Genomic DNA, 18,004 nt, shown 5'->3' with positions numbered 1-18,004 from the left:
GTTTTCTCCTCCTTTTCAGAGAAAGGAGCTCTGGATATTCTTAGCTCCAAATATTCTTCTTCCAGTCTGAGTTGAAATAACTTTGCTAATATCCCTAAAAGCCATGTTTCTGACTTAGTAGACTCTTATCCTCAAAAGCTTATGCTCCAATAGATGTGACTAGTCTTTAATATGCCAGAATATGCTCTGATGTTTTTGGCAGCAACTGGCTAACATGGGTACCCATCTAGAGCATTTTGACTCGATTCAAGCAAACAATTCAGTTATGATGTTCATTCGCTGCTTTGAGGGGTGATCTGATATGAGAAGTGGATGAGGCCAAAGCACCTGCTCTGCTAGCAGAAGGTCCCAGGCTGAGTTTCCAACATCTCTAGATAGGGCTGGGGAAATCTGTTTTAAATCATAACAAGCTGTTCTGAATAAATGCAGATCAGGGATTTTCAACCTTTAAAAACAAATATATTCCTTCTATCTCAAAGCTTCAGCTCAGGTACCCCATATAAGTAGCCATAAATTGTGATGCCTCAGAAGTAAATCTTGCCAAAGTTGGTGGAAAATAAAATGCAAGCTAAGTGAATCTGCCCTGGAATAAGGCCAAAAAACAAAAAAACATAAGAAAACACCCTATCTCTAGAACATAAGAATAGCCCTTCTGGATCAGGCCCAAGGCCCATCTAGTCCAGCATCCAGTTTTACATAGTGGCCCACCAGATGCCGCTGGAAGCCACAGGCAGGAGTTGAGGGCATGCCCACTCTCCTGATGTTACTCCCCTGCAACTGGTACTCAGAGGCATCTTGCCTTTGAGGCTGGAGGTGGCCCACAGCCCTCTGACTAGTAGCCATTGATAGACCTCTCCTCCATGAAGCTATCCAAACCCTTCTTAAAGCCATCTCTACATTATGGTTTCCTTGGCTCCAAAGCATTCCCCTGACCTGATCCTTCTCTCAATGTGACTGGCTAGGTAGGTGCTCAGGCTCAACTGACCTCTCCTTAGCTTGACTGACAGGCTTGGCAGCAAGGACAATGCCAACACCAGGCATCAGTCAGAATTTCTCCTCCTGCTCAGCCTGTCAGTCAGGCTGAGGGAGTCACCTAGCTAGCAAGTCACATTGAGAGGAAGAAGGAGGCATGCTGCCTGAAACTCCTCCTGCTCTCCTCCTGGAGAGAGAGCCAGTGGTGTATCATAGGAACATAGGAAGCTGCCATATACTAAGTCAGACTATTGGTCTATCTAGCTCAGTATTGTCTTCACAGACTGGCAGGAGCTTCTCCAGGGTTGCAGGCAGGAATCTCTCTCAGCCCTATCTTGGAGATGCCAGGGAGGGAACTTGGAACCTAGACACTCTTCCCAGAGCAGCTCCATCCCCTGAGGGATGGAGTGCCCACACATCAAGTCTCCCATTCATATGCAACCAGGGCAGACCCTGCTTAGCTAAGGGAACAGTTCATGCTTGCTGCCACAAGACCAGCTCTCCTCTCATGTGAGTGAGTCAGGGAGGCAAGAGGGTTCTGTGAACCCCCTACCCCCAAGAGGCATCAAATTATCCCCAGGGGTTCAGGTACCCCTGGTTGAAAACCCCTGGTGTAGGTAATACTTGGCTAGATGGACCAATGGTCTGACTCATTATAAGGCAGCTTTCTATGCCTTGGTGTATGTTCTTCTTCAGGTTGGCCAATAGCATATTGTCACAACCAACACAATATTTTGGATTTTATTTTCTTCCAGAGGACTCCAGCTGCAAACTTTGTCCACAGAACTGGTTTTTGCATGCAGACAAATGCTATTGGATCTCCAAAAAAAAGCAATACTGGCGCAAGAGTAAGGAAGACTGCAGAGCAAAGCTCTCTCACCTGGCAGTGATACAAAATCAGGAAGAACTGGTAAATATACAGACAAACACCCACATCCCATAGATGTACAGGAAAGAGCTCTTGCAGTCATTGTCATCTTCTGCAAGACAAATGGGGGTGAATGCATTCCACTTGGTTCCAATCCCATTATATTGATTGCTTAGATATGCACAATGCATTACAATGTTTATTTAAAGTATTTATATTTGTCCCCTCCACTACAATGCTGCTCAGTGTGGCTTCAAGAATAATAGAACAATAAGACAATAAAAGAAATAAAACCATTTAATACTTTAAAAGCAAATGTTAAACAACAAGAAAAAGGACCCAATTAAAACCAACCTCAGCAATTTAAGAAGCCAGCTGAAACAGATTGCATATTAAAATACTAAAAAGCCTCTCTTAAAAGATGGGTCTTCAAGTGCTTTCTGAAGAGATAGAGAACATGACAAAACTCCATACTAGTATTTGTGCTGTGAACCTTCTTTGTGTGATCCTGGCAAGTCAATCTTGCTGGCATGGATTGGCTGCATTAGTTCAGTAGCTAGGGTGGTTTTTGGTACCATCATGAAAGCATGTTGTTAACTTCTCGCTGGCACAACCACCTTGTGTTTGATGCTACACAATTGGGAAGGTCAAACTATACATTATTCTTATTTAAATAGATGTCCTCCCCCCCCCCAAAGACAAAGCAACAAAGAAAGAAAAGTAATAAAGTACAATTTTTAAAACCCTGTTTAAAATCACCATGTACGAGAGAGAGAGAGATGAAACTGGCATCAGAGTTTGTTGTTTGTTGATGCTATCTAAAGTCACTGAGAAGTCTGGAAGAAGCAACAAGGATGAGCTTCTCCTGTCCAGGTCCCAGCATAAACCATCAACCAAGCAACTAAAGCAGTTTCAGTGCCAAACTGAAGGTCTTACAACAGACTCAAGAGGCTGTACTGTTGAGGGGTGTGAGGAGAAACATTAAAATGCTCACAGAGCAGATTATGCTCTGGTGGTAAAGAGGTTTAGCCCAAGAGATTATCTGGAGACAGTGAGGCTGTTCACAATAGCGTGCAGAACTGGGCTGAGGGTAGGGAGCCCAGCCTGGTTTTGAACGCTTGTGTGAACCACCAGGATCCCGGTGGCCACACGGCAGCAAACCAGCCGACATAGCCTCCTGCTTAAATGGAGTTAAGGGAGTTAGTGCTCCCTTACCCTCATTTTTTCAATCGTGTGTCTGCCGTGGCTGCTTGCAGATGTGGTGGACACATTCGGGGGGAGGGGGGATCCCAGTAATGCACTGCGCACTTGTGTGGTGCTTTATTGGGGCTCCTGGGGGTGGGGTGCCACATGGCGGTGCTTCCCTGCGCCCAACCCTCAGAGTGGCTGGGTGAGGCACGGGCAGGACAGCCGCCACTCATCTGGGTGGGTGGTCCATCTATCCAGGGAAGACTAAGTGATCATCTGTGGGAAGGGTTGGGCAAACCTGCTCTCCCTGCAGACCTCGAGGAAGCTCTTCTCACCAATTGTGAGAAGAGCTTCAGTAGGTTGTGTTCAAAAAACAAACGAAGATTTATTAACAAACTAAACACCACACACTGAGAGAGAGACATTGAACAACACACCTAAACAGGCACAAGCCTTCAACAACATCTGATCAGGTCTAACTGCCTCTGACCAAGCCAGACCTATTAACATCCCATGGAGAGGAGAGCTAGTCTGTAGAACAGAGCTGGTCTGGTGGTAGCAAGCATTACTTAACCCCTTAGCTAAGCAGGGTTCACCCTGGTTGTATATGAATGGGAGACTAGAAGTATGAGCACTGCAGGATCTTCCCCTCAAGGGATGGAGCTGCTCTTGGAAGAGCAGAAGGTTTCAAGTTCCACTCCCAGCTTCTCCAAAATAGGGCTGCTTCCTATGTTCATCATGCCTCTAGTGGCCAGAAGAGGTTACTGCGGTGTTAAGAGCAATGCTTCAGAAATTCTCACTTCAAACAAGTACCATCTCCACTAAGGGGGCATTCTTTGTCTTTGTTACCCATTCCATGTGGCTTACATTTACTGAGTTAATCAGCCATGATTGCAAAGGTCCAGAAATCAGGTGGTCAGCCACAGTTTTCCACACCATCAGACACAGAAATCTGAAAAGAATCCAGACCAAGTTGTTCTAAGAACTAATCTGCCTACTTTCCTTTCACTATCCCTACCACTTGACTAAATCTGGCTCATATCAGGCCGTTCACAAGTTAGGCCATTTGTGCCTCAAACATTCATGCATCCGCCATCTTGAATTGGGGTGGATGACATCATTACAAACTATGCCCTTGAACCATCCCTATGTGTCCCTATTGGTGTAGCAAATTTGGTTCAAATCAGTTAGGCTGTTCACGTTAGCCCACTTGCACTTCACATGTATACAGGTCTGCCATCTTGAACTGGGATGGGTAACTTCATCACAAACTATGCTGTTGAGGTGTCCCTACAGCTGTACCCAATGTGGTTCTTATTGGTTCAGGCATTGTGAAATTGACAGGGACTGACTAACACACACACAAGCCACCTAATGGTGCAGCGGGGAAGTAACTTGCCTAGGGAGCAAGAGGTTACTGGCTCGAATCACTGCTGGTATGTTTCCCAGACTATGGGAAACACCTATATCAGGCAGCAGCAATATAGGAAGATGGTGAAAGGCATCATCTCATATTACATGGCAGATGGCAATGGTAAACCTCTCCTGTATTCTACCAAAGAAAACCACATGGCTCTGTGGTTGCCAGTTGACACCGACTTGATGGCACAACTTTACTTTAACACACACATACACACACACTCACTCAGAATGCTGGGTGATCTCATAGGTCTACTGGAAAGTAGGCTAAAAACTGGACAAGATAATGTTGTGGGCATGATGGTTGTTACTGCTCTCTAACTGTAATACAACTGGAAACTTTTCAAACTGGAAAAATGTTGGAATGGATGGGAATTACTTTATCGGCAAGAGGTAAAGCAAATTTGTCAGAGGGCTACAGTTCTCTTCCTCCATATTTGGCAGACCAAATTGGATTTACTTTGGCACAACTTGATGTCCTTCCTTCCATCCCCACCTTGGATTTGCTCTAAGATGTGCTCTTTCTAGCTTTTAGCCAGAAGCGACCCAAATTTTTCTTTTAGAATATTGAGCCATAGAAGTTTCAGTTTGCAGAGGAAGATGTATAGTGGACAACAGGTATCTTGGGTGGGTGGAAAGAGTTTTCTTCATTCTACCTGCCAATGGTCCATCAGCCAACACAGCAGGATTTCAAGAGCAGGGCTAGTCCATTAACCTTGCACAAAGTCAGTTTGCCTATCACCAAATGTGTTGTGTGTTTGGAAGTGTATTTTAGTATTATTTGTGAGCAATACTCAAGTGCCCAGTTATATTGATCTGGCTATATTTCCCTGTCACAGTGGGGGGAAACTAGAAATTGACAGAACAATTATATTGCATTTCTTACAGGCTTTTATAGGGAATATTAGCAGAGGGTATTCATTGCTGTGGATTGGACTAGAAGTCACATTATTCCCTGCACGGAATTGGACCTGGGTGAATGGCTCCTCCTCTGATGGCAAACTGTGAGTATCTCATCCTACCATTCAGAGCCTTATTCTTTAATAGGTGGCCTGTAGACCACTCCAGGCTTGTCCAGACTCTCTAATAAGTCTAATGAAATTTTTGCCTTCTTGTCATTGTTGATGTGACCCATTTTCTCTGCTGGTTGCAAGGGATGGCAGACCACTTGGGCCCAGCCTCCCTTCTTTCTGTATGATGACATTCTGTTTATCATGCTGCAATTACATAGGAAAACATGGCAGTTGGGACTGAGACACCACCATGCTTTGCAAAAAGGCAGACCAGACAGTGGAAGGTACCCTCTGGGGATGAAGGCCAGGAGATCAGTTGGTTTCTTTTAATAACATTTAAATTTAAAATCCAGTAGAGAGGCTGCAGATCGTTTCATTGATAGCTCACCCATTTCACTGTGGAAGGAACTGGGAAAGAAAGCAGAGAGGACATAGAATGGATTACAGAGTGGATTCAGGAGTGTATTTATAATTGAAGCTGGTGGGCACAAATTTCCCTGGTCCCCTGAGGGAGAGGTGGCCTGCCAACTTAATTAAATTGCAGCTTGTGCCCATCTTCACTTTTTGTTCCAAGGCCTACTCCAGCTCTGTGCCCCTGGGTGGATTCATACTAGGCTTGAGCCCAAAATGCTTCGGAGACCATTATAGAGGCCTCCGAAATGTTTTGGCCACCGGGCAGTTTCAACATTTAACCGGCGGTGGGGGTGTTCCCTTAAGGTTGGGGGAGGGTGAACTTACATCTCCTGTTGCATTTTCCCCACCAGCACTCCATTGTAGCAAAGCCCCTCAGGGTGGCAGTGTACCTCCCTGCCATCCCATTGCCCTCATCGGCCGGAAATACCGGGCATGCATGTGCCCGAATGCACAGCAGACGGGCATGTGCACGCGCACTCGGCACTTCCGGCCGATGAGGGCAATGGGGCGGCAGGGAAGTATGTTGCTGCCCCGAGGGGCTTTGCTGCAACGGACCGTTGGTGGGGGGAATTCAATAGGAGGGGTAAGTGCACCCTCCCCCACCCTTAAGAGAACATCCCCGCCACCGCCAGAACAGTTCCAGGCACATCCCTAATTCATTCATACACACACACACAAACTTTAAAATCTGAAGTGTGACAAGTGAGGAGAAACTTGTGTCTGCACTTTAATAAATAAATAAATAATAAACAAACTTTGTTAGCCATTTAAAAGACATTTTTAAAATGAGAGCAAAACTTAAGATTTAAAAGGCCTGAGTGAACAAAATGGCCTTCACCTGGCATATAAAAGAACAAAGTGATGAAGCCAGGCGAACCTCACTGAGGAATTTATTCCATAAATGGGGTGCAACCACTGAAAAGGCAGTAGTAGCCACCTGCCTCACCTTGTTTGGCAGCAGCACTTGGAGGAGGGCTTCCGAAGATCTCAAGTTCCAGGTTGGGACATATGGTGCAAGGCGCACTCTCTGGTAACCCAGTCCCAAGCCATCTAGGGCTTTAAAGGTCAAAACCAGCCCTTTCAATTGGGCCCAGAAACAGATTGACAGCCAGTGCAGCTGATGCACTGGTGTAATATGCTCAAAATGTCCAGTCCCAGTTAATAATCTTGCAGCCCTATTTTGTACCAGCTGTAGTTTCCAGGCCATTTTCAAAGGCAGCCTCATGTTTAAGCAGGAGGTTACCAACAACATGAATAACTGTGGCCAAGCTATATCTGTCCAGGTAAGGTCACAGTTGGTGCATCAGCTGAAGCTGATAAAAGATGTTCCAAGCCACAGAGGCCACTTGAGCCTCTAGAGCTCCGCTAACCCGGGTTCCCTGATTGTGTGCTGCCACAGTGCGGCTCCATGCCACAGCCACACATAAGGAGACCCCGGCCCTGGAGAGACCCCGGCTGCAAGCAGCCTCCTGGGCTTGGGGGTCTCTCGAGGATGCCCTGCATGCTTGCATGGGGCAATCCTGAAACTCCAGGGCCGCTCGGCCCCCGATCACCACAGCCCCCGCCAGCTCTGTGATGGAGCCGGCAGGCGGCTGATCCTCTTGATCAGGGATTCTCAACGTTGGGTCCCCATAAGTTATTGGACTTCAACTCCCATAATCCCCAACTAAAGGCCACTGGGGCTGGGGATTATGGGAATTGAAGTCCAATAACATCTGGGGACCCAACGTTGAGAATCCCTGCTCTTGATCATCTGTAGGGAGAGCGGGCTAAGCCCACTCTCCCCGCAAACCTCCTCTCAGCACTTCCCACTGCTCGTGAGAAGCGCCTCCTTGTGGACAAGTATGTCCAAGAAGCAGCTCTGCAGATATTTACCTGTGGGGCTAGGGTACAAAGAGCTGCAGAAGAGGCAGCACTTCTTGTAGAGTGGGCTATAATACCCCTTGGGGGAGCTGGGCCTTCAGCAGAATAAACCAGTTGAATACACTGACATATCCATCTTGAGAAGGTTGAAGTAGAGACATTTTGACCCATTGAGCAGACTCAAAAAGAAATGAAGAGGCTCTGAAACTTTTGGAATGCTGCAAATAAATTCTAAGCGCTCTCCATACATCTAGGGTGTGCCACTCTTTTTTGCGGGGTGGAGGATGGCTGAGGGCAAAATGAGTATCATGGAGAGTCTCCGAGCAGGAGGTCAAAGCAACCCATCCTGCAGATACACTCCTCTTCTGAGGGAGAATGACCTCCAAATAGTGGTGCAACAACTGGTAACCTCCATGCTGGACTAGTGCCAGGAGCTCTCTATAGGGATGGAGATGACCAAGGAGATGGACAAATGCTGTTGGCTTTCCCCTTTCTTCTGCAGGTTGCAAAATCTAGGTCCAGCTGAAGCCAACTGCTGTGGACAACTGAATGGGAAAAAAATTATTCCTCAACCATGCAATACCATGGCCATGTGGATCTGTGAGACAAAAGCTGTCCTGATATAAATAACTAGAATGGCAACAGCAAATTGGCCTTTGTCATATAGCAGTAAAGGAGCTTAGATGAGCTGCCCTCCTCTCTGCCTATCCTACTTCTCTTGATGCCGAGACAGGCCCATTTAGGGAACACACTGATAAATTGTAATGGGTTCAGAGTATGGCAACAAAGGCAGTGAGTGGGGTGTGCTCGAACTACTGTTCAAGCACCATTTGGGAGCAAAGAGTGGGAGCTTTAAGAAAGAGGAGAACCCCTTCTTTCCACCACCCCATGCAGCTTATTGCTAGAGTGCTGCACCCAAGTAGCACCAGCGCGCATATGGTGTCTGCACAGGCACTGGCACCACTTGTGTGGTCAGCATGGTGTTTCTGACCATGCAAATTATGCCCGTGCATGTGCAGATGCCATGCTAGGGCCATGCACCACCCCAGCAGGAAGCTTTTTATTAAAGTTCCTGCTCCCGAATAGTGCTCAAACCACTGTTCAGGTAGACCCCTAACAGTGAGGGGTCTGGAAATCAAGTCCTATGAGGAGTGAAGGAGTCGGGTACGTTTAGCCTGGAGATTAGAAAGACCAAGTGGAGATAACACAGCCTTTTTCAAATATTTGATGGGCTGTTGCTGATTAAGTAGACTTGTTTTCTTTTGCTCCTAGTGGCAGGATTCAAACAAATGGATTGAAATGAGAAAGAAGCAGATTCAAACTAGGCAGTAGGAAGAGTTTCCTAAGAACTGTTTGACAGTAGAAAAGTCTGCCTAACAGTGGTAGGCTTTCCTTTGCTGGAGATTTTCAAACAGAGGCTGGGCAGCCATCTTTCGGAGATGCTATCACAGTCTTCTGCAAAGCACAGGAGTTCATCTAGAAGGTCTCCTCCAACTCAAAAATGCTATAATTATCTATGTGTGTACAGAGTGTGTTATAGTGCCAGTAGTTTGCTGTTTAGAGATGAGCTTGGTAGTGTTCATGAAGGAGTAGGCTTATCCTCATAATGGAATTGTATGGTCCATGTAGCATCTTCTGTTAAATTTACAAACTCTTGAATGGCAGGGATGAGGTATGTTATTTCTTTATTGAAGGAAGCCGAATCTTTGCAGCAAAATGTAGTGGATAGTGTGATGCCTTCAATGTAGGGAAAGCACACATCTTTCACAGAAAGACAATCACTCATGGACAGCACAAGGGTGAAGATGTATCTAAAATTCCTTTCAGTCATTCAATTTTATGTTAATATTTACAAATAATATTTACAAATTTACACAGAGTGATGTCTAATAAAATCAAATACCTTATTTTTGCATTTATTGCTGTTTCAACCAAGCAATAGGAAGATCTAACCTTTGCCAAGTTTCAGGTATCAGCTGAAAACTTTTTCATTCAGAGTACTGGCAGAGTAATTTGAGGTACCGCTCTGCAACTGTGAAGCCATGACTTAGTAAGCTTTGCCCTAGCTTACAAAGAAAAGAATGAATGTTAAAATGATTTGCATATAGGACAAGGCCACCTCAGTGAATACTACTAAAGATATTTATATACTGCTTTTCAACAAACGTTCTCAAAGTGGTTCACACAGAAAATAAATAAATCAGATGGTTCCCTGTCCCCAAAGGGCTCACAGTCTAAGATGAAACACAAGGGAGACGCCAGCAACAGCCACTGAAGAGATGCTGTGCTCAGATTGGATAGAGCCACATGCTCACCTCCTGCTAAATATGAGAATCACCACTTCAAAAGGTGCCTCTTTGCTTAGTTACAGAGGCTAATTTCCAAATAGGGACAGGTTCATATGGGGAGAAGGTACTCTCATAGGTACCATGGATTCTACACATGCAGGGGATTGTAGATGATGTCAAGCAAAAGTGTAACCCCGGTGATTATCCCCTTGGGAAAGATCCAAGACACTGCAATGTGATCTTTATTAGGATATCATTCCAAACTATATTTCTGCTGCCTACATGTAAAATAAATTTATATAAAATTACAGCCTCAAATATTTTATATTACATTTTATATCACAAACACCAGAGTTCTCAAGCTGTGGTATGTATATCAGCCTTGGTACATAAGCACCTTCCAGATGGTTCATAGAGCTGGTCAGTGCTGGAGTTTAAAAAATGCTGCTTCCTTGCTCATTTCTCCATCCACTGAACAGCAATGTGGCTTCCCGGCATCTCCTTCCCTGATAGTGTAACGCAATGGGGTAAGGGAAGTAGAAACAGCTGGCTGACCTGGGTGCACAAAGTGCATGTCTTCCAAGCAGTGTCCTCCATGTAGTGTTATTTATAGTCAACACAGTGAGCCTGGGTGCAGGCGGAGGAAAATGCTCTGTGATTTCTTCCCCTATCTCTGTTTGGAGAAGAAGGGGAGAAAAGTGTGGAACTTGTCTGTGGCTGCTATTCAGCTCAAGCAACCCAACATGCCTCAGCAGAGGGGCAGCTAAATAGGCATGCTCTACACTTTCTTTCCACATTGGAAGCAGAAAAGGGGGTATCCTTGGCAGTTTCTGCTCAGCCCTGGTTTGATTAATTGGATAGGATAGGTGACCCATTTGAACATATATATGCAGCACGTTTGCTGCATATGCAAGGTAGTTCCGTGAGGCACCCAGAGGAGCAGGCGACAGCTTCATTGTCTAGATAAACACACAGTCCTCCTTCACCAACTACTTTGAGCCTGAAACACAAGCACCACAAAGCAGGATTCATACACTGTATTTTTCTAAACAACACATACGTAACTGTGGAAAAACTCACCCCATAATTGTCAAGGAAAGAATGCACGCAATTGGAAAATCTACACACAGATTGGCTTTCTGCAAAACTTTTCGGAGGATGAATTCATGGGCAGGATCTTAAATTCTGGCCCTGCCATATACTGCACATAGATTTCTTTCTAGGAAAGGTGGCCAATATAACATTTGTATACATTTGTACTATGTGATCTTTGCTAACTGTAATTGTAGCACAAAACATTATGGCAAGACTTGCCGTAGCCAAGCCAATGGTTCTCTGCAGGAAACACCAGTATAGCAAATCATCAGTGGGAAGAGCAAATGATGTAGGGTCCTAGTCTAGAAAACCAGCACAAAAGAGGAGGTTCCAAAAGGTTTGTCTTTTACCTTTGGTTCCTATTATAGAGCACTAGCTATTAAAGAAATGATCATCTGCACTGCCTTTCACAGATAGCAGCACTAGGGAGTGGGGAAAGGTGTGCGGGGGTGGGCATACTTTCTAGAGAGCTCAGAAGGCAATGAAAGAAGCTGAAACTGCCATCTAAGAGAAAGGGTTACCTTGGCACACAGAAAGCATGTCATGCTAGGTTTGCAGTGCAGCCATAGAAATAAATTAAAAGGAAGCATTAAAAAGAAGCTCTTATGAAATAGATCTAGTAGGAAGAAAAGGAGTGTCATCAGAAAAGGCTGGAAACACTAGGCATTTTTTGCAGAGAAGAAACATGTGATGATTCTTCAATATTTCGACAACACATCAAGATATGCAAGACACAAAAGGACGGAGAATTTGTGTCACTAAAAATGTTGCTGTAGCCAGCTAAAAGAAACAAAATTCCTAAAGAAGTTGAAATTTTTTTAAAAAACTATTTAGCTGTAAATAACAGTTTTGAATTTTAAAGAGGAATGTTAAAGATGGCACAGAAACTCTAGCAGTTCTAAAGTGGCTCAAGCCACAAGTAGAGAACATGCATGTGTGTGAGTGAGAGCAATTGCTAACAATGTGAATACCCTGATGTGTAAGAGACCTATATCATAACTGTGGTTCACCAGATTTTGCTTCAAATAATTTTTCAGGTGTTTTCCAAGAGGTCATGATCTGGATGAAAAGTAGATGAAAAGCATTTTGCTAGTCATCACAGCAAAACACAAAACCCATATGATTTATCAAGGAATCTCTCTCTATGACTTTGTAAAATGGTTCCAGTTGCTAAATCTACACACGGCCTTATGCCTTATGGAACAGAATGATATGGTTATTAAAATAATGTTCATTTGCAAACTCAGTAGCTGACAACCAGGCTGAGGTTGTGTGACTGGGCAGAAAATGAGGGAGGGGCAATTTTAATTAATCCTCCCTCCCTCCTGCAGTACTCTAGGCTTCCTGAGAATATGTCCCCGAGGGTCTTGCAGCCCTTGGGGACATATTTTCAGGAGATACAGAGGCCTGCAGTGAGGCAGGGGGAGAACTTAGCAAAAAGTCACCCTCCCCCCACTGCGTACCCACAATGTTTTTTGATGCAAACAAAGTTAGTCTGGACATCACCTACAGAGACCTAATGAAACAGAGTGTCATGATCTGTTTTTCAGATGTATTGTACTTGTTAACCAACTTTCACATTTTGAACACGTTCTCAAATTTATTCTGGAAACAGTCATCACAGGACTCAACCCATTGCCACTGCATTGTAGATATTTCTGAAGCTGATGCTACACCCTTTTAGCGGATTTAACCCAGCATATGTCTCAAAGCAAGCTCATGTGAGGGGAAGAAAAATGCTGAATCGTCCTCTCTCTCTTGCTTTTACTCACAAAGGCTGTTCTTTTAAAATTAAACTGTTCCTTTAGTAGCTCAATAGCCGCCACCAGAGTTTAAACCCCCACCCCCCGGTGTGGGTGAAATTCCAGGGAACTCTCCTCCTCTTTACCAATAGAAAAGTACAAAAAAATATTCCATATGCAGTCTACACGTGATGGGAAAACTTGCTAGAGCTGCTGAGCAATCAAACTGAGACACATGTTGCACCAGAGGGGGGGGGGACCCTTTACAGCCCCTCTTTCCTGAGTTAAAAATCTACTAAAAGAGGCGGGTTAAAATTGCAAAGGACAAAAAGGGAAAATAAACTTTATTTACAATACTAGAGACTGCTTCAGTCTGAGGCTCTCTCAGCTTTTAGTTACAGGTAAAAGGAACACTCAGTAGTTGCAAGAATACTTCAAAAAGCACCCCAGTTGCAAGGTACCGGGATATAGGAACCTTTAAAAGCACCTTTAGAGGTTATAGAGACTTTTGCAGTGCCCTGGGCACAGGCTCAGCGTTTCTTACCTTTACAGATAAAATGCAACAGAGCTGTTGTAAGGATTTGCAAAGCACACCAAAGGAAAGTAAGAAGTCTAATGTGAGCTAACAAACTATTCCCTGACTAAACCCTTCCCTGAAACCAAAGCCCTTGCTTCTTTCCTGAACTCACCAAATCTATGGTAGAGACTTCAGGCCCCTCCAGTCCTAACTTCCCAGGACTGCAGTCCTCCTTGTTGCAGCCATTTGTCTGTCCAACAACCTGTTGCAAGAGCAGCCTGGCTCCAACTGAGCACAAAGAAATCTTTCTCTTCCTGCTGCAAGGCCTTCTACTGTAGGTCCTGCCCACTGTGTGCTGAGTGGTTGATCCCTAGAGATCACTGTCTGTCAGTCAAGACAAGATTCACTTCTGGCTCACTCTTTAGGGGAGGGGAGGGCTGTTCACTACAACTCTGAAAAAAGACTAATGAGAAATAGACTCACGTTGCATTGTCTCCATTTGACCATTTCCAGGGTTGATTTGGATCTCTCCTGAGGCCAATCCAATAGGCATCTTTACCTTTCAGGTTTTCAACTAAAGCCTTTCAAGTGTAGAAGACATACGTTAGAGAACTCTTACCTGTAAAATTTTCAGGCCTACAATTCAGCAACTAAACATGGATGCAAAAAGCCAAATTGAGATCTCACCTACTTGGTGAATCATGCATCGGACTACACTGTAAAATAAGCCAATTATTCATGTGCTTTCCTTGGTATGTAAGGATTTTTTTACTAGCTATTTCCTCATCAAGCCCCCAAACTGCCTTTCTCTCTCTGAGAAATTTCAAATGCATATTTATGAAGGGTAAACATGTATTTGCCACTCAACTGAATAAGTGGGGAAGGGCAGCAATTCTGACCTAAAAAACCCCAAACAAACCAGTGAGGAAAGGACCTGGCACCCCTATCCAGTGTTTTGAACCCTCATAAAGCTGCTTTCTCTCTTCAAAAGACATTAGGTTCTGTTACACATGACAATGGCCAAATACTGCTTTTCTTTTAAAGAATAAAGCAACTTTAGGAATGGGCAATTTAGAACAGAGGAGAGGTATGTATAATGTTTTCTCTACCCCCAAATTCCTTGCCCCAGATTTCCTTTCTTTCTGGGAGTGGGGCATTCTAGATGAACACTTTCCAACCACCCTGGAAATATTATATTGGTCTACCGTTACACATCTTGGCATGAAACAGTTTTATACAGATATTTGGAACATTATTCCATTGTCCTGATATCTGAGCCTGACCAACACAGCACCACCACCCTCTCAGCCAATGGACAACTCTGTCACCTGTTCTTCGCTTTCGATCCTAGTCAGGGAAGCGTTGTGTGAAGCACAGAACTCCTGGCTGGAGGTCCAACTCCGTTTTTCCTTTGAAAAATAGTAGCACTTTCCCTCATATCCAATCCAATGACGTGGACATGAAGGACCACAGTGCTTAGAGGAAGCCAAAGCAAGGCTGGTCTGCTTGTATTTTTCTGCTCTTAGCAATACTGAGAAAGGAACAGAGAATTAGGAAATACTCTGCTTAATCCACCTCTTTTGGGGCAGGTAGGTTGGTTTTAAGTAAATAAATAATGAAATCAAATTATGGTCTATCAATTTTAGTGAGCTCTGAGTAGTATCAAGGTGGACAGCACCCAGAGACTATGGGAAAGAATGATACATTGCGTAGCAAATATGAGGTTTCCAAACCAGCACTTTCCATACAAGGCTAACTCAGGTGCAGGGGAAAAGTCAGCATGTACAACTCTACACATGCCTAATCTTTCCTTGCCCTTTACTTTTTCTCCCACAAAAACCCATCACTGGTCTTCCCCACAAATGTTTTCCCCATGGGCTCCAAGCTGTGGGGCCATTTGTAGGCCTTTATAGACCCAGGGACAGGATACATAAACTGAAATATTCACAGGCCAACACCGGACCCTGTTCATATACCCGAAAATAAGTGTCAGATGAAGAAATCAAGCCAGCCAACTACTAATTGAAAAGGTCTTGCTTAGCCTACTTAGTCTGATAAAAAGAAACAATCCCATGTTCTCCTTTTCCTTATGGCAGGAAGGGATGGGAATAGCAAAGGTCTTTAGAACTTCCTGCTTCTTGGCTTGGTCTGGAGATCTCCTGAATGCTGAACAAGTTGTGGGGAAGGAGGCAAGGAGCTGGTGCTTCAGTTAGGCAGTTTTGCTCTCTTAAATACTCTTAATAATCAGAAGCTACTTGCTTGAGTTCACTTTCATTAGGCTTTCTGTTGGTGTGTCATTTTTTGCTGTTGGTATTTTTAGTAACTTACTTTAGTAAGTAAACTCTCTTTCCTAAGCAGACTAAGGAAAGACTACGTAGACTAAGGAAATTTACGTTAAGGAAAGTAAGCCTGGCATTCTGTGTGTGTGTTTGTGTCCCCCTATCAACTTTGCAATGCCTGGACCAATATGAACTAAATTGAGTCCAGTTGTAGGGACACCTTGATGACATAATTTGTGATGGTGCCATGCACTCCAATTCAAGATGGCAGATGTTTGAGGCACAAACTGGCTAGCTTGTGGACTGCCTAACTGATTTCGACCAAATTTGGTACGGTTGTAGGGAGTGACACAAAGGGATACCTCAACAGCATAGTTTGTGATGTCATCCACCCCAATTCAAGATGGTGGACATGTGAAAACTAGAGGCACAAGAGGGCTACCTTGTGAACCTCCTAACCACTTTGGACCAAATTTGCTACAGGTGTAGGGACACCTCTACAGCATAGTTTGCAATAGTGTCATCCACCACAATTCGAGATGGCTGATGTGTGGACATTAGAGGCGCAAGTGGACTAACCTGTGAGCTGCCTAACCAATTTGAACCAAATTTAGTCCATTTGTAGGAATAGTAAAACAAAAGCACGCAGATTAGTTCTTACCAGTACAACTTGTATGAATTTATATTTGTTTATTGAATTTGAGAGCCTGCAATTGAGCAAACAAGTAGGACACATGTTTGGGGGGGGGGGAATATAATGTGTGACTTGGCCCTTTCCCCCTTTATCAATTTCTTTGCATGTATGAGATCTCATGAAGAAAGCACGTTGAAAGTTGCATTACATGGAGACAGCCTATAGCTGTTTCCTTCCCTATGACTGTCAAGTGCAATTTGATTTGCACTGAGCTGTCTTCATGGGATCTTGCACACGGAGGGATTATGTGGAAAGCAAGAGAGGCTGGTTTACATAAACAAATCACCCTTAAAGCAGAAATCTACATGCTAAATGCAAACATGAATAATTAAGCATGGTTGTTAAGAAAACAACTTTAAGAGAGAATTTGCATGAAAAAAGTGTAGGGTTGCTTAAGTCTTACCAACTGCTTTTATCCTACAGTTTCCCCCCACACATAGCTGATTTCCCCCCTAGGATTCCAAACATACTTTAACCCTCAAAACAGAGGCAGAGCAGCCTTCTATCAGGGATGGTTTAGCAGTTTCCTGCCCTGAGCAGAGGACTGGACTAGAAGAGTTCCAAGGTCTGTTCCACTTTTAACATTGGGGCAGTTCAGATGATACTTTCAATGCACGATTAGATTCCTCTTCCCAAGTACAAATGAACATCTGAATAGAAAACCACACATCCTCTACCCTGGATTTAAACACTAGATGTAATGTAGGATTTAGGATGTGGGTAGTCACTATCATGTGATTAGATGATCGTCTGAATTGCAATGTGGTGTCCTCCCCCCTTTAACCATAGAGTTTGACTTCTAAACAGGACAGAGCCCAGAACTTGGTTGGAAAGGAGCATCACATCTACAGTGTCTACCAGACTCGTCCTTCACCAGTCTGATCAAGGCCAGGTCTGGTTGATGCTGTGAACTCATGAGGCCCTCACTTCAAGATGATGGAGCTAAACTCCAATCATGCATGCAGTTCCACTGATGTAGGAGGGCTTTATTTTGAGCACAATTTTTTTCTCAATGAGGTGAAGACTTGTGAGAGAGCTCTTTTAATCTCTGCCACACTAACTAACATAGGTGGAATAAGTTCTGCTTAGAAGATAAGTGTGCTATTTACAGGTTTTACTCACTTTCTGGTACAAAATAAATGTGAAAAACTGTGTTTGAATTTCAAACATGAATTATTTTTCTGCTGTGACAAGAAAAAAGGGGCAGCTTTACCAACCAAGCTTTAAGGGTCACCCCTGGTCCCTTGACTTCACTCTCTCACGTTCCAAAGCCCCACTCGCAGTCGCTGCAGTCACTCCCCCCGCCCCGCCTCCACATTTCCTCCTGCTATGATCTGACAGAGCACTTTGCCAAGGAAGATCCCAGTCAGGTTGGGGGTGAAGGATTGACCCAGAGAGGTTGAAAGAAGAGAGAGCCCAAGGAGGGATGGGGGAAGCCAGACCACCAGGCAGGTCCCTGAAGGCATAGGAGTCACCCTGGTCCCTTGCCTTCTCTCCCCCACCTTCCAGCACCTCACAGCTGCAAAACTGTGTTTTTTCATTCTCCAGCAGAAATCTGGGGTTGTGAACTGGGAATCTGTGAGTCTTCTTCCCTATAAAAGGGTTTCCCCCAATGTGAAGTTCACTATATCGTTCATTATCTATCTAAAGAT

The 18,004-nt window shown here is 44.3% G+C and overlaps 2 protein-coding genes across 11 annotated transcripts in view; one reads left to right on the top strand and one right to left on the bottom strand.

The window, feature by feature from the left end:
- Positions 1 to 9,644, top strand: part of LOC128347069 (killer cell lectin-like receptor subfamily B member 1B allele C) — a 29,418-nt gene extending 19,774 nt beyond the window's left edge. Inside the window, exons 4-6 of the mRNA XM_053301138.1 lie at positions 1,728 to 1,882; positions 5,336 to 5,451; positions 8,240 to 9,644. Coding sequence (XP_053157113.1) covers positions 1,728 to 1,882; positions 5,336 to 5,451; positions 8,240 to 8,363 — 395 coding nt within the window. The 3' untranslated portion in view covers positions 8,364 to 9,644. The remainder of the gene's footprint in view (positions 1 to 1,727; positions 1,883 to 5,335; positions 5,452 to 8,239) is intronic.
- LOC128347067 (C-type lectin domain family 2 member D-like) overlaps positions 2,560 to 18,004 on the bottom strand; it is a 30,925-nt gene continuing 15,480 nt past the window's right edge. For 5 of the 10 annotated variants that reach the window (XM_053301130.1, XM_053301129.1, XM_053301133.1 and 2 more), the window contains 3 exons: positions 14,708 to 14,910; positions 13,863 to 13,960; positions 9,866 to 11,025 (listed from right to left, as the gene is read on the bottom strand). In XM_053301130.1, the coding sequence (XP_053157105.1) occupies positions 10,875 to 11,025; positions 13,863 to 13,960; positions 14,708 to 14,910 (452 nt within the window). In that variant the 3' untranslated portion in view covers positions 9,866 to 10,874. Of the gene's footprint in view, positions 5,869 to 9,053; positions 9,804 to 9,865; positions 11,026 to 13,862; positions 13,961 to 14,707; positions 14,911 to 18,004 lie in introns of those variants that run through there. The other 5 variants (XR_008317358.1, XM_053301136.1, XM_053301135.1 and 2 more) reach the window with 5 other exon arrangements.

The sequence above is a fragment of the Hemicordylus capensis genome, chromosome 2 (assembly GCF_027244095.1).
Source record: "Hemicordylus capensis ecotype Gifberg chromosome 2, rHemCap1.1.pri, whole genome shotgun sequence".
NCBI lineage: Eukaryota > Metazoa > Chordata > Lepidosauria > Squamata > Cordylidae > Hemicordylus > Hemicordylus capensis.
Note: the sequence above shows the minus strand (reverse complement) of the source record. Positions and strands in the feature narration are given on the sequence as shown.